Source organism: Schistocerca cancellata, chromosome 4 (genome assembly GCF_023864275.1).
Source record: "Schistocerca cancellata isolate TAMUIC-IGC-003103 chromosome 4, iqSchCanc2.1, whole genome shotgun sequence".
Classification (NCBI taxonomy): Eukaryota; Metazoa; Arthropoda; class Insecta; order Orthoptera; family Acrididae; genus Schistocerca; species Schistocerca cancellata.
The window spans coordinates 193220786-193237152 of NC_064629.1; the positions used below are offsets into that span (position 1 = coordinate 193220786).

The 16367-nt window shown below is 37.8% G+C and overlaps 1 protein-coding gene across 1 annotated transcript in view; it reads left to right on the forward strand.

Annotated features, from left to right (window-relative positions):
* LOC126183258 (uncharacterized) overlaps positions 1-13840 on the forward strand; it is a 368835-nt gene extending 354995 nt beyond the window's left edge. Inside the window, exons 9-10 of the mRNA XM_049925074.1 lie at positions 5280-5397; positions 11900-13840. Coding sequence (XP_049781031.1) covers positions 5280-5397; positions 11900-13471 — 1690 coding nt within the window. The 3' untranslated portion in view covers positions 13472-13840. The remainder of the gene's footprint in view (positions 1-5279; positions 5398-11899) is intronic.
* The last annotated feature ends 2527 nt before the right edge of the window (positions 13841-16367 follow it).

A 16367-nucleotide genomic window follows, 5' to 3' on the forward strand; every position in this document is an offset into this window, starting at 1 on the left:
ATTGTTGTTGATCAAACTACCATTCCTGCTGAGAAAGCTGCTGCTGTTTTTTTAATGACTGAACCAATGCTGAATCCATCATACTTGTGGGACACATGCAGCGACAAAACAGCCTCACCACCAAAAACTGTAGTATATACAGTTCTTTATTGACAACAACAACAACAATCATATACAACTACAGTGAGCACTGGTATTACACAGGCATGAGAGAACATTGACTGAAGAGTACAAGTCCATATTGAGTCTGATCACATACTATGTTATCCTATAATGACACGAAGTCTGTGTACCACCGGGAACCCTTGTCCAGAGGTTGCACTGCCACCAAGTGAAGCAGGTGCCCTCATGATGTGTTTTCATGGGTGGCGCCGAATATGAACATTGTCGTCATAGTGGCAGCATATGTGGGCAGTCAACCACTAAAATAGCCAGAGCTTTACCGCTATATAAAAATGGAGATTGACTGTGCTCTGGCAACTACAGACCAGTTAACCTACTGCCCATTTTCTCAAAAGTTATTGAAAAATAATACACTACTGGCCATTAAAATTGCTACACCAAAAAGAAATGCAGATGATAAATGGGATTCATTGGACAAATATATTATACTAGAACTGACATGTGATTACATTTTCATGCAATTTTGGCGCATAGATCCTGAGAAATCAGTACTCAGAACAACCACCTTTGGCCGTAATAACGGCCTTGATACGCCTGGGCATAGAGTCAAACAGAGCTTGGATGGCGTGTACAGGTACAGCTGCCCATGCAGCTTCAACACGATACCACAGTTCATCAAGAGTAGTGACTGGCGTATTGTGACGAGCCAGTTGCTCGCCACCATTGACCAGACGTTTTCAATTGGTGAGAGATCTGGAGAATGTGCTGGCCAGGGCAGCAGTTGAACATTTTCTGTTTCCAGAAAGGCCCGTACAGGACCTGCAACATGCGGTCATGCATTATCCTGCTGAAATGTAGGGTTTCGAAGGGATCGAATGAAGGATAGGGCCACAGGTCGTAACACATCTGAAATGTAATGTCCACTCTTCAAAGTGCCGTCAACGCGAACAAGAGGTGACCGAGATGTGTAACTAATGGCACCCCATACCATCACGCTGGGTGATACGCCAGTATGGCAATGATGAATACATGCTTCCAATGTGCGTTCACCATGATGTCGCCAAACACAGATGTGACCATCATGATGCTGTAAACAGAACCTGGTTTCATCTGAAAAAATGACGTTCTGCCATTCGTGCAGCCAGGTTCGTCATTGAGTACACCATCTCAGGCGCTCCTGTCTATGATGCAGTGTCAAGGGTAACCGCAGCCATGGTCTCCAAGCTGATAGTCCATGCTGCTGCAAATGTCATCGAACTCTTTGTGCAGATGGTTGTTGTCTTGCACATGTCCCCATCTGTTGGACTCAGGGATCGAGACGTGTCTGCACGATCCATTACAGCCATGCGGATAAGATGCCTGTCATCTCGACTGCTAGTGATATGAGGCCGTTGGGATCCAGCACGGTGTTCCGTATTACCCTCTTGAATACACCGATTCCATATTCTGTTAACAGTCATTGAATCTTGACCGACATGAGCAGCAATGTCGCGATACGATAAACCGCAATCGCGATAGGCTACAATCTGACCTTTATCAAAATTGGAAACATGATGGTATGCATTTCTCCTCCTTACGTGAGGCATCACAATAATGTTTCACCAGGCAACGCCGGTCAACTGCTGTTTGTGTATGAGAAATCGGTTGGAAACTTTCCTCATGTCAGCACGTTGTAGGTGTCATCACCGGCACCAACCTTGTGTGAATGCTCTGAAAAGCTAATCATTTGCATATCACAGCATCTTCTTCCTGTTGCTTAAATTTCGCGTCTGTAGCACGTCATCTTCGTGGTGTAGCAATTTTAATGGCCAGTAGTGTATGTATTAGATTTATGTCATATTTTAAAAGTAATGACATCATCAATGGTAGACAGTTTGTATTCCAGAAAGGAAAATCAATGGTTTCAGCAGCATTTGAATGTATAAGTATAATCTGAGAGGGATTAGATCAAAGCCAAAATGCTTTTTTGTTACTATCTTCAGTCACCATACCAATGGTGCAATATTTCAACAAGTCAACTTGCCAAAATATTGCATAGTCGAGCTGAATACAAGAGAACATTTCAAAATTATAGATGTTATTTCATTTAACAGCTAAAATAGAGATGACACATAGACAAAAACACAGAATGGAACCAAACATTTCTTTGTCATCTGAATTTATATACTCCATCAGCAGTTGAAATGTGAACGCACCAGGAGAGCTGCACATGTTAACAGACTGCCTCTGGGATTCAGACTTTGCATCAGCCCCAGATTGAATCCACCCTGTGGATTAACAATGGGGGCCGGTGTTCCATCAGCCTGGATGTAATTTTAAGGCAGTTTCCCATATCCAACTAGGTGAATATGAGGCTGGTACTGATTTCCCACATCAGTTACACAATTCCCAAACATTTAGAAAAAGTTGACAACCTTTCACATGGGTTACACTACACTCCAGGAGTAGACAACGTTCCATTAGAACTACTGACAGCCTTGGGAGAGCCAGTCCTGACAAAACTCTACCATCTGGTGAGCAAGATGTATGAGACAGGCGAAATACCCTCAGACTTCAAGAAGAATATAATAATTCCAATCCCAAAGAAAGCAGGTGTTGACAGATGTGAAAATTACTGAACTATCAGTTTAATAAGTCACAGCTGCAAAATACTAAAATGAATTCTTTACAGACGAATGGAAAAACTAGTAGAAGCCGACCTTGGGGAAGATCAGTTTTGGATTCCGTAGAAATATTGAAACACGTGAGGCAATACTGACCCTACGACTTATCTTAGAAGCTAGATTAAGGAAAGACAAACCTATGTTCCTAGCATTTGTAGACTTAGAGAAAGCTTTTGACAATGTTGACTGGAATACTCTCTTTCAAATTCTGAAGGTGGCAGGGGTAAAATACAGGGAGCGAAAAGCTATTTACAATTTGTACAGAAAGCAGATGGCAGTTATAAGAGTCGAGGGACATCAAAGGGAAGCAGTGGTTGGGAAGGGAGTGAGACAGGGTTGTAGCCTCTCCCCGATGTTGTTCAGTCTGTATATTGAGCAAGCAGTAAAGGAAACAAAAGAAAAATTCGGAATAGGTATTAAAATCCATGCAGAAGAAATAAAAACTTTGAGGTTCGCCGATGACATTGTAATTCTCTCAGAGACAGCAAAGGACTTGGAAGAGCAGTTGAATGGAATGGAAAGTGTCTTGAAAGGAGGATATAAGATGAACATCAACAAAAGCAAAACAAGGATAATGGAATGTAGTCGAATTAATTCGGGTGATGCTGAGGGTATTAGATTAGGAAATGAGACACTTAAAGTACTAAAGGAGTTTTGCTACTTGGGGAGCAAAATAACTGATGATGGTCGAAATAGAGAGGATATACAATGTAGACTGGCAATGGCAAGGAAAGCGTTTCTGAAGAAGAGAAATTTGTTAACATCGAGTATTGATTTAAGTGTCAGGAAGTCATTTGTGAGAGTATTTGTATGGAGTGTAGCCATGTATGGAAGTGAAACATGGACGATAAATAGTTTGGACAAGAAGAGAATAGAAGCTTTCGAAATGTGGTGCTATAGAAGAATGCTGAAGATTGGATGGGTAGATCACATAACTAATGAGGAAGTATTGAATAGGTTGGGGAGAAGAGAAGGCTGTGGCACAACTTGACCAGAAGAAGGGATCGGTTGGTAGAACATGTTCTGAGGCATCAAGGGATCACCAATTTAGTATTGGAGGGCAGCGTGGAGGGTAAAAATCGTAGAGGGAGACCAAGAGATGAATACACTAAACAGATTCAGAAGGATGTAGGCTGCAGTAGGTACTGGGAGATGAAGAAGCTTGCACAGGATAGAGTAGCATGGAGAGCTGCATCAAACCAGTCTCTGGACTGAAGACCACAACAACAACAACACTACACACAAACAGTTACAGGACAAAGGCAAAAGAAAAAGATGAGAAGAAGATCAGCTGCTGAAATATGTGATGTATAGTTTCCCACAGCTACAATAACTGGTAATGGGTAAACTCGCAGTTTTAAACAGTATACAGAGAAGGGAGGGAAGGGAACCTGAGTAGTGACAGGGTTAGGCAGCTAGTGGGAGTGCAAAAGTGGTAGGCCATAGAGAGGAGAAACTAAATGAGAGAAAGTAGGGAGTAGTATTCAAAAAAGGTAAGAGGCCAGCCATTAGGGAAAAAATTATGAGTTGGAGGACTCAAAGTACAGAATTAAGGATATATCACAATTCGGATCAAATAGGATACAATGCATATGGAGGCAGAAGTAAGGGGGTATAGTAGGAAGAAAAAAGGGGTTGAAATGCAGAAAAGAATTCATAATTTTATTTGCTGATTTTTTTTCTCTCTTTTTGTCCCATTCTCCCCCTTTTGCTCCATGCTGCACACTAGCTCATTCACTCTTTCATCTCTGTTATCATCTGTTTGAATCTGTTTCTACATTACGTCTTCTTTGTTTCTATTAGTCAGTAGTTGTGCACTGATATGAACTGTTTTGCTCGTTACACTCTACAATTGTCTGCAACTTCACAGTTAAGACTACTAGTTATCTCAGTGCTATGTAAATTACAGTGCATAGATACTTTCTTGTCTCTCTCTCTCTCAACTTCTGACAAGAAATTTAAATATGAAATCTTGAAGAGTTTATGTCTCTGTTCTAGAAGTACATTTGTAGGTGGTAGTTTCATTTGTATAGTGAATGCTGGTATGTTGTTCCAAAAGATTTTAAATTTTGGTACCTTCAACCTGAATTTTTCTAATGTTGGTTACATCTGAGATATACTGCTATGTGCCTTTCTCACCCAGAAGCTTTCTGTATCACAATCCAGAGAAGATTGTAATAAATTATGACATGGACAATAAAAGAAAATAAATGAACTCAACTATAATTGCTTGACACTGAAGGATGCTTCAACAAAAAAATTAATCAAAAATTCATTTGGGCAGACTCCTGAAAATTTGAACCTCACACAGATAAATAGTTCATGTGAAAATCATAATCTCTGTTTCTTAACTTAATATCACCAAACATATTCAGTGACACTCATGCTTTCTGCAAGATACTTATGTCATAATTATATGCTTAATATTTTCATGTGAAGGAGAGGAAGTGATCTGCTTATAGCTGTAAGCATCATGGCACTTCATTTTTCCAGTTTATCAGTATGCAAGAAGGATCTTCCTTTAGAGTCTGGCACACCATGGATCCTGCCTTTATTTCCTGGCGACTGCAATCCTCCAAAGGAAGCTAATGACTCTACTACAAACACTGAGGTAAATGAAACTAGAACCTGCTTACAATTTATAACTGATTTCCCTCTTTTTTTAATTTACTTTACACACATAAAAATAAATACATAAACACAGCCGGCAAAGTCTCCTTTTGAAAACTAAAGAGAGCAGGTAAGACACTCACTTCATTCAGTGTTTATTTAAAATGCTTACAAAAGTAAATTAAATGAGATGAAGGTATCTATTAGATCTACAACTTTGCTTCCGCGATTTTGTAATAGACGGCAGTAGCAGCAAGTGGGGTTCAGGTGGTTGGTCATAGTTGTAATGCAATAAGCTTAGGTATCTGTAAATGTAATGCCATAAAAATTTTAGTCGATTTGTGATTGCATCATAAGGTTATTCTCGATTAAGTACATCAACTTATGTACCCATTTCTTGCCATTTGCGGGAAGTTTTAATTTTCTGCTTTAATATCAAGAAATCTGCGGCTGTGGCTCTTAAAATGCTGGATAAGACCAATGTTGATGGAACTATTAGTGGAAGGATGTGCAGAGAATGTTTTCAACACATTCAGAATGGTGATTTTGATGTCGAAGACCGGCAAGGCGGGGGAAAACAGAGTGTTCTCATAGCTACTGAAACAGACGAAGGCCACCCGTTGTGACTGAGTGGCTCTAGGCGCTTCAGTCTGGAACCGCATGACCGCTACAGTCACAGGTTTGAATCCTGCCTCGGACATGGATGTGTGTGATGTCCTTAGGTTAGTTAGGTTTAAGTAGTTCTAAGTTCTAGCAGACTGATGACCTCAGATGTTAAGTCCCATAGTGCTCAGAGCCATTTGAACCATTTGAAACAGACGAAGACAGTCACAGGACATCATTATTATCAAAAGCAATTGATGCGTTTGAGCCCAGCACTGAAACACAAATGGCCACAATACAGTGGTAGACATGTAAAGGTAATTTTGCAGCAGGTCAATACATGACCTCATATCACAAAACCCGTCAAAATATACATGGAAATGCTGAAATGAGAAGTCCTATCCCTCCCACCGTATTCTCCATACATTACTCTCTCTGACTACCACCTTTTTCAATCAGTGGCATACAGTCTGGCTGACCAGCACTTCCAATCATATGAACAAGTGCAAAATTGAATTGATTCATGGATCCCCACAAAAGATGTCCAGTTCTTCTGCCACGGGATTTGTATGCTATCTGAAAGATGGGAGAATGTAGTGGCCAGTGATGGGCAATACTATGAATCATAATTTTTTTGTAAGTTTTTCACAATAAAGCCCCAAACTGCGGGGAGGGGGGGGGGACAGCAGTAGCAAAGTTGTGGACCTAGTGTAAGAACAAAAGATGTGTGCTCAGTCGCAACACAATAAACAAATGTAAAATAAAAAAGAAAATTTCTGTTAAAATTCGCTTTTGATTTCTTATACTGTTCACTTTAGAGACTATGTAGACAATGATGAAGGAAGTTTACTACTACATATGGCCAACTGAGATGGTGCTAGAACAAAATGCAGATACATACAGAAAATGGCACTGAATTAAGAAAGGCTAATAACAAGACAGAATAACCAGTGAAAGTGGTAAACTTTCAATTTGGTATGGTGAAGACAAAAGGGCAGACAAGAACAGATAAAAATGTTAATGTACATGAACACTGATTAAAAATAATGTGCCAGTATTGTATAATAAGTACGACAGTTCACACATTTAATTTGGAATGTTAATTTTTCTGATACCCAATGATGAATAACATCAAACAATAGATAATTAGAGGGTAATAGCTTTCATTGAACAAGGGTTACCACTAGAGCTAGGCATACATCGGCAAAAATATAATGGAATTGGCAGAATGGTTACTTGTTAAATGAGCACAGTGGCAGGATGAAAAATACATATACAGTGTTTCACAAGGCTCAGAAAATATATATATTCAGAGGCAACTATTTTCAAAATTTGCCAGCATACATGACAGTGAATGGTAGGCAACATAAGCAATGCTGCTCAGGATTGCCTGGTAATATAAGCAGTTTCGTGAGCTTGGCATGTTGTAACCAAGCTATTCTTTTTATAGGCTCATAATAACTCTTTATTAAGTCATGTCTCATGCATTTGAGTGTGCATTGTGTTTTAGTGGGTTGAATAGAAATTATTATACTTGAACATTTGGTTGCTAGGATTTTAAGGCTCAATCAAATAAATCTGACTGGCAGTGCTCATGGACATTCCACCAGCTGAATGGATGACAGTAGTGATTGTTTACCTCCTTTGGCCTGTAACTTATTAATAAATAAATAACTGAAAATAATTGGAATGAAGATCCTATGCAGAACAAATTTTTAACTTGAAGTCAGTAATTCACCATAGAATGTTAGCCAGCAAACCAATAAAAATGTAATTTATTGATTTCAAGAAAGTATTTGATTGTATAGACAGAGAAACAATAGATAATGTCATTAGATAATTTGGTGTTAAATCAAAATTAGCAAATATAATTCATGAAACACTAACAGGTACAATATCTAAAGTCAAATTTGTGGGATAAGTATCTTAGCCATTTGAAATAAAAACTGGTGTTAGACAAGGTGACAGTTTATCACCTTTAATGTTTAATTGTGTTCTAGAAAAAATTGTAAAGATCTGAAATTTGGAGCTAAAAAGTGACAACATTGAACCTATAATTCTGGGAAGGAAAACAAATGGAATTAAGGTAAACTGCTTGGCTTTTGCGGGTGATTTTGCAATACTTTCAGAAAACCTGACAGAAGCAGCTATTCAGAGAAACCTTCTGGAAAAAATAGCAAACAGAACTGGTCTCAAAATTTCAGCTGAAAAAACAAAATTCATGACAAATATAAAAAATGCGCCAAAATTCATAGAAATACAAATAGGTAAAATAGTAAATATATTTAAATATCTTGGAGAAACTATACAACAGAATGGACTAGAGAAATCTGCAATAGATAATATAATTAACAAAATGGAAAGAGCATATGGTTTGACCAAAAATCTTTACAACAAGAAATGTATAGCTAGAAAAACAAAACTAAAACACTGCACAACAGTGGTATGACCAGAATGTTTATATTTATCTGAATGCCTAATGATGAACTATAAAATGGACAAATTAGAGTTACTGGAAAGAAGGATTATTAGAAAAATAATGGTTGCAATAAAAACTGCAGATGGTTGGAAAATAAGAAGTAATGAGGAGATCTACAAAAATATAGAGAAAATATCTGAAGTAATGGCCAAATGAAGATTAAACTTTTTCAGAATCTCTGCCAAATGGATGGAAATAGACTAACAAAACTGATACTCCTGTATCTCTGGAAGAAGAAATCGACAATAGCATGGATTACAGAAGTAAAGAAAGAGCTAAAAAGAAACAACATCAAAGAATCAGAAATACCAGAAAGAAACGATTTTAAAAAATACTAAATTCGGAAGGCTTTCCAAGCAGAATAAATAAAAAACCAGGAACAACATGGGCAGAAGAAAGGAAGAGACTGCATGGGGAAAAAAATGAGGGAATACTGGAAAAACAGGAAACGACAACAACGGAAGAAGAGGAACTGAAGTTGTTAATGTGATCCTAGTTGGAGAAAAAAAAAAAAGGAAAAAAAAACTCAAAATAAGTAAATTTTAAAAATAAATACACAAGTATGTTGTGATTATTTGCACCTCCATTGGAAATACACAAATCTAATGAATTCATCTGCTTCAGGACCTGTGATTTGTGAGAGTATTGTGCTCTAAGGCATCCTGTTATTAAGAAAAAAGTGATAGAAGGGTTTTAATTATAATAAGTAAACATTTAAAAATCTCTTGTTCTCTTTTCAACTCAAGTATCAGACTACATATTTGAATTCCCACAAGCTTGTCTTTAATGCATCAAATACTCGTGTTGAGTCAGTCAATATAAGAGGAAAGTGGCAGAATGAATTCAGTGGGATTTTTATTAAACAGGAATAAGTAGCAACTGCTATAATGCAAAGGAGTTTCACATTTCTTGCTTGTAACAAGCAAGGCAATCTGTGGAAGTAAACATTGTACTGGTTTATGATGAATATTTCCTGTGTCTCAGCTGGTTATTTGAAAGGTGTTCATTCACTTTTCTTCTTTAAATTTTCCTCTCTTCTTAGTCATTAGGTAGGTGGCACTAACCTGATCATGGATGTTATTACAGACAACAATGAGATACACTGATATGACTTATTTTGCTTTTTATATTACCATTTGCAAACCTTCATTCATTATCATAATCTATAAGCCACCATATGACATGAGATGGCTATTAGTAACTGTATTTTCCCAAATCTCCTGCATTGTTTGCCATGCTGAACACAAAGAATGATGTGACCTGATCTCATAAATTTTACAATTTTGGTTCTTGTGTGTGATTTTCACAGCTAAACATGGAGATGTAAACATGCAGTGAATGAAAAATATCAATTTTTAGAGTTCAGCTCCATCAGTTAGAGCAAACTATGAGTTAAAAAGTGGAAGCAGTTGCACAATTTGTGTTGTCCATGAAAATCTTCAAAAAAATATGGAAAAGATAGATTGCTACTCACCACATAGGGGAGGTACTGAATCAGCACAGTGCAAAAGACTGCTAGAAATAATTCAGCTTTCACATAAAGTACTTCTTCAGAAGTAGAAAACTCAGACACATTCCAATAAGAACAACTCACACACACATGACCACTGTTCTCTCTAAGTGCAAAATCACAGTTGCGACTGCCTCCGATGTGAGCAGCAATCTAGTTGGGATAGAGATGGGGAGGAATTGCAGGGTAAGGGGGAGGGAAAGATGCTACTGCTGACTGTAGGAGCATGCATAGACATGGGTGGGATGATTTAGCAGCATTTGGAGGCTGTGCTAAGAGAGCAGGGAGGGGGAAAAGCAAGAGCAGAGAAGTAGAGAAGAGGAAAGAACTAGTGAGTGCATTGGTGGGATAGGAGGTGTGTGTAGTAGAGGAATGGGAGTATGGAAGAGGATAGACAGCTGGAGGACAGGAACTAGTGAAGATTGAGGCCAGGGCATTACAGGAACAAAGAATATGTTGTAGGGAGAGTCCCACCAGTGCATTTCATAAAAGCTGATGTTGGTGGAAAGGAGACAGATGGTACAGGCTGTGAATTAGTTATTAAAAGGAAGTATGTTGTGTTGGGCAGCATGTTCAGCAAGTGGATGGTCCTTCTTCCTCTTGGCCATGGTTTTCCATGGCCTTTCATGTGGACAGACTGCTTGTTGGTTGTCATGACCTTGTAGAAGCAGCACAGTGGTCGCAGCTAAACTGGTAGATCACAAGGTTGCTTTCACAGGTGATTTTTTCTTTGATGGGGTAGGAGATGTCAGTGACAGGACTGGAGTAGGTGGTATTGGGAGGATATATGGGACATGTATTGCATCTAGTATTGCATCTAGGTCTGTTGCAGGGATATGAGCCATGATACAAATGGGTTGGGAGCAGGGTTGGAGTAGAGATGGACAAGGATATTTCATAGTTTGGATGGGTGGCATAATACTGCTGTGGGAATGGTGCAGAGGATAATGTGGAGAATATTTCTCATTTCAGGGCAAGATGGTAGCTGCAGGTGTCTGTGATTCAATGACTCTAGTACTGGGTGGTCCTGAGCCATTAGAGGAATGTTCCTTTGTGGCCAGACATTGGGTGTGCAGACCCAGAGAGTCCTGCAGAAATTATTTTAAACCTCTTGGCGTAATGACAGTGCCAAGCATGTACATATATAACTGTCTAATATATGCCCGATAAAATCTGAAAAAATTGAACATGAGATGTGATGTGCGTGTACACAGTACAAGAAACAGTCACCTGCTGGACTTGCCTTCCACAAGACTTGCTGTAGTGCATAATAACTATAAGTACTTAAGCATAAAATTTTTCAATAAGTTACCATGCTCAGCTCGTACAGTACCACTAAATAAATATAAGAATACATTGCAAACCTGGCTAAAAAACAATGAATTCTATACAACTGAAGAATTCTTAGAAACTAATCATCAAAATATATGTTTTACCTAAGTTATGAAGAAAATGTTTTGATATTATATAAGCTACTTATTTACTGTGATTCTTTTCTTATGTGTGTATTTAATTACTGTATAAAAAGTTGTTTTACATAATGCTGAAGAAAAGGTCTTTAGTTCCTTTTCTCACCTTTCTGTAACTATTTGAATATCGTACTGAGATTAAAACCCTCTGTAAACTTTGACGAAGCCAATTGTATGAAAAACACTGAAAGGCTAATAAAAATATTCTATTCTATTCTATTCTATTCCAAAAAACGGTGTTTGATCCATGAGAAACAAGATTGCAGATAAGGAAAATAGAAAGAATCTCTTAGGGGATTATTTTCAAATGGACAGATTACTTTGAGCAAAATAATATATGACATATTAAAAATGATTTTCTTGAGTATTACAGCTCATTATGTCTAACATATTTTTCGTGTAAATGTCAATAAATTCCAAATTGAATTTTTCTTTTTTGCAGAAGGAGAAAACAGAAATACAAGAAATTAAACTGAACTCAGCTGGTCATACATCAGCAAATGAAAGCTACAATCCTGCACCAGAATACCAGCTCAGTGACAACACAGAAAATTCTCCAGAGAAGTTAGATGTGAAATACACAGATACAGTGCAAAGTGACAAAGAGATAGACAAACTGTCATGGAAGCCAGTGAAATACCAAGAGGCAATCCATACTAACACAAACAGTCTTGACAATGTTAAGGAAGACTCCAGGTCTCTTAGCACTCATGAATCACAATTGATTTTGTTCAATGTTGCTCCAGATAGTGTTCCACCTCAACACACCAATAACTCTGATGGAAACAGTAGCAAGATTGCCATATCTAGACGATCTGGCAGTACGTCATCTGCAACTGATGAGAATACTGCTAGACCAGAAATTAAAGAACCAGTTCTACTTGCAAGAACACCTGCTGCCAAGAGCTCCTGGTTAGGAGACACATCAAATAAGCAGCCCTCTTGGAGTTTGCTGGAAAATTATGATGCCACATTTTTGCCAGGAGAATTGATAGCTACTCCTAAACCTGAAATACGAGAACCTATTTTGAATCCCAAAACAATAAAAGACAGTGTCACCATGCCTCCCACCTCCGTTAATGCTTCTGAGAGTAACTCCGTACCCATTCCAACAACAAACAATAGTGCAATTGCATCAACAGACAATGTTATTGCTTCTTCAGTGCGTACTCTTCTACCTGTAAGGAATATAAGAATTTCATCGGACATTTTAGAGGACAGTAATCTAAAAGCAAAAAAGCAAACAAGGAGCCCATCTACTGAATTAAGCCCTCCACCATTGAATGCAGAGCATTCATTTACACTCTGGAAAAGCACCGCTGAGAATACTTCCAGGGCTTATAGTAATGGGTCTGCAAGTCCAAATTTTCAAAGATCAATGAAACCGGCTCATCAACAGCTCACAGTTCAGTTTTTCCCACAACGACTGGCCTCTCTCTTAGCTCAGGCTGAAAGATATGCACGTATGACAGTAATGAGATTTCCATCTTTTGGCAACTCTTTGAATCCATTTTCAGCAAGTAACAAAAAAGCTGAAAGTGTCAAAGATACTTTTATAAACAACGGCCTAGCAAATACACAGTACACTCAGCGAAAGCCTAAGCATGTAGGAGCAGCTGATTCAGGCAAAAATATGTCAGAGTCATATCTTTCAGATGAAACAAAAATGATGGGCGATCCTGTTTCAGAAAGACAGGGCAATTTATCACAGATACAATCACAAAGTAATACTGACAATGTCTTGTCTGATAAGACAGCTGTATTAGTCCCTTACACATACAGTTATAGTATTACTGATCCTGAGAGGAAGGACAAAAATAAAGTCAAATATATACCTCTTCATTATCTGGAAGGTAATAAAACAGAACATTTTGTAGAAAAGATTACAGTAACACCAGAAGAGTTCAAGAATTTTAGAACTCAGAAGGTATATCCACACAATCATGCCCATCACAACCTAGGGGGATATGTTGATGGTTTTCACCCTGTTTATTCTAGAGTTCCCAATAGGTGACAAATGTATTTATCAACATTTGACTGTGATTCAGTTTTCTGTAAGACTGCCAAATATTTATTAAATGTATTAAAGAAACTTAGTTTGTGATAGATCATTCATACTTTTCATATTTGGTCTGTGTTCATGAAAGAACAACAGTGACAGGTATACATAAAGTCATTTTCAAGAGGTTCTAGATTGTGTTTATGAAGTCATCTGTTTGGAAATAATGTTTTAGGTTTCCTACTAAGCAATTAAAAATTCTGGTCACAATGCATCATTAAAATTTTACTTTTTACTTTTTTGCATAGCTTCCTATTTTCTTTCAGGCCACCGACTTTTATCATTGTCATGTGATCATAATTATTTGTTCATAAAATAAATTCGTAGAGGTAGTTATAAGATATTCATGTTATCATGTAAAGTAAATGATATATTTATTGAATATAAATTGCTCTTTTTTACAATAAATGAGTCTTTTATTGAGTTTTTTTGAAAGTCACAAAAATTTCATATTTAAGGAAAAAAGATGTGAAGTTGTTTTTACTTCATGGGAGAGATCAGTATTTGCAATGCAAATTATTTTGCTATCACTCTTCCTTATTCCTTCCTTCACCCAGTTTTAACCCACTCTGAAGCAAATTCCCAGAACTAATTTTTATCTTTTATGGTATATTTAAACCTCACTGAAACTGATTCTTACAATTATTTCAGACATAAAATAGGGCATTTCATTAGACAGGAAGTTTTCATTGTTGAGAGGAAGCAAGTATAGGGATTATGTCCTGTCAATAATGAAATCATTGGAGACAAAACACAAGTTCAGATTTGGGGAAGAAACTGGCTGTTCTCCATTGAAGGAATCATTCTGGCATTTGCCTTAAGCAATTCAGGGAAATCACAAAAAAACTAAATCTGAGTGGCTGGATAGGGATTTGAATTCCTGTCCTCTCAAAAATGAGTTGTGTCTTATTACTGCACCCTCTCACTCAGTGCTTCATTTTTGGAAAACTATCATGTATTCATATAATGCTTTGAGCGTGACATCTCAAGAAAGATCTGAAGGTATTATTTTATATTTGTAAGACAAACAAGTTTTTTTTTCAAAGATTTTGATGAATTGGAGTTCAATTTAATACATGGGGAATTATGAATCTTTCAGAATAGTAGAATCAGATAATCTGCTGCCTCAGCTGTCAATTAATTTTATTGGTTCAAAAACATGACTGGTTTTGGGCAGTTATAAGCATTTGCCTAAAATGGTCATGTTTTTGAACCAATAAAACTATTTACACCTGAAGCAGTTGATTGTCTGATTCTACTGTCGAGCTCAGTTGCAGATGTCCTTCATACTATATCTTCTGCTTTCAGAACAGTTAAGAAACATTAATGAGACTTCACCATAAAGCAACTTTGGTAATTAGACAAAAAAATACAGGGTGCATCAAAAAAATGTATACACACTTTGAAGCGTCATAGAAAATTTACTTCCCATTCTACAATGTTAAATTTCTGGAAATGGAAAGCTTAAAGTCCAATTGGAAAAATAAATATACTTTGCAAATGTGATTATTGTTCAAACTGGTGGCCTTCAGCATCAATACATTTCTGAGTACGAGTCACCACTGATTCCGTACATCGTACCAAAGTGTCCAATGAGATTTCTGCGCACACCACCTGAATCTCATTCCAAAGATTGTCCAAGTTACATGGTTTACGTTTGTACACCTCATCTTTTACAGTGCCCCATAAGAAGAAATCCAGCGGCATGAGGTCTGGAGAGCGTGCAGGAAACTCGATTGGTCCCCTGTGTCCTATCCACTGGCCTGGCACATTGTGATCCAGGTATGCTCAAACGTCCCTATGATAGCGTGGCTGGGCACCATCTTGTTGGAAATAAAACTCATCATTACCGAATAATGCACAAATGGCAGGGAATGTGGGATCAGCAAGCATTGTTAGGTACGTTTCTCCAGTAACAGTACCTTCAAAGCGGAAAGGCCCAATGAGTCCCCTTGCAGACAAACTACACCACACATTTACACCAGGCAAATTCACAGTCTTTTCAACTGTAATGTGAGGATTATCTTCAGCCCAGTACACACAATTGTGCCTATTGACAGTTCCATTGAGTTTGAATTGGGTTTCATCCGACCAAATTATGCTACCCATAAATCCCAGTTCACGTCTCACCATCTCCTGAACCCATTCACAAAATTCTAACCTTTGATCTGGATAGTCACTTAGCTGCTGCCACCTGTTGAAGAAACATAACATTACTTTCTCACAGATATTTAACCTTGTAGAACGGGAAATAAATTGTCTATGACAGTTCAAAGTGTGTATACATTTTTTTGACACACCCTGTATATTTTTCCTATGTTGTTCACAGAATGGATGTGATTTGAAATATATTTTAAATGTTGTCTTATTTTAGAAGCTGGAAGGAGATGGAATTACCTTTGGCCAAAACTGGATGGATATCAAAAGGTACACATTTTGGTAATTATTTTAAAAGTTAGAGAAAAACATCAATGGTAATGGCTGCACCTAAAATTTTTCAACTTAGCTTTACATACAATAATAGTTACAAATGAACTCATAACAGCCAACAAAATCATAAGGATGGAAATAAGGGACATGAAATTAAATTTTTAGTTCCAGAATGAGATTTTCACTCTGCAGCGGAGTGTGCGCTGATATGAAGCTTCCTGGCAGATTAAAACTGTGTGGCAGACTGAGACTCAAACTCGGGACCTTTGCCTTCCACGGGCAAGTGCTCTACCAACTGAGCTACCCAAGCACAACTCACATCCCGTCCTCACAGCTTTACTTTTGCCAGTACCTCGCCTCCTACCTTCCAAACTTTACAGAAGCTCTCCTGCAAACCTTGCAGAACTAGCACTCCTGAAAG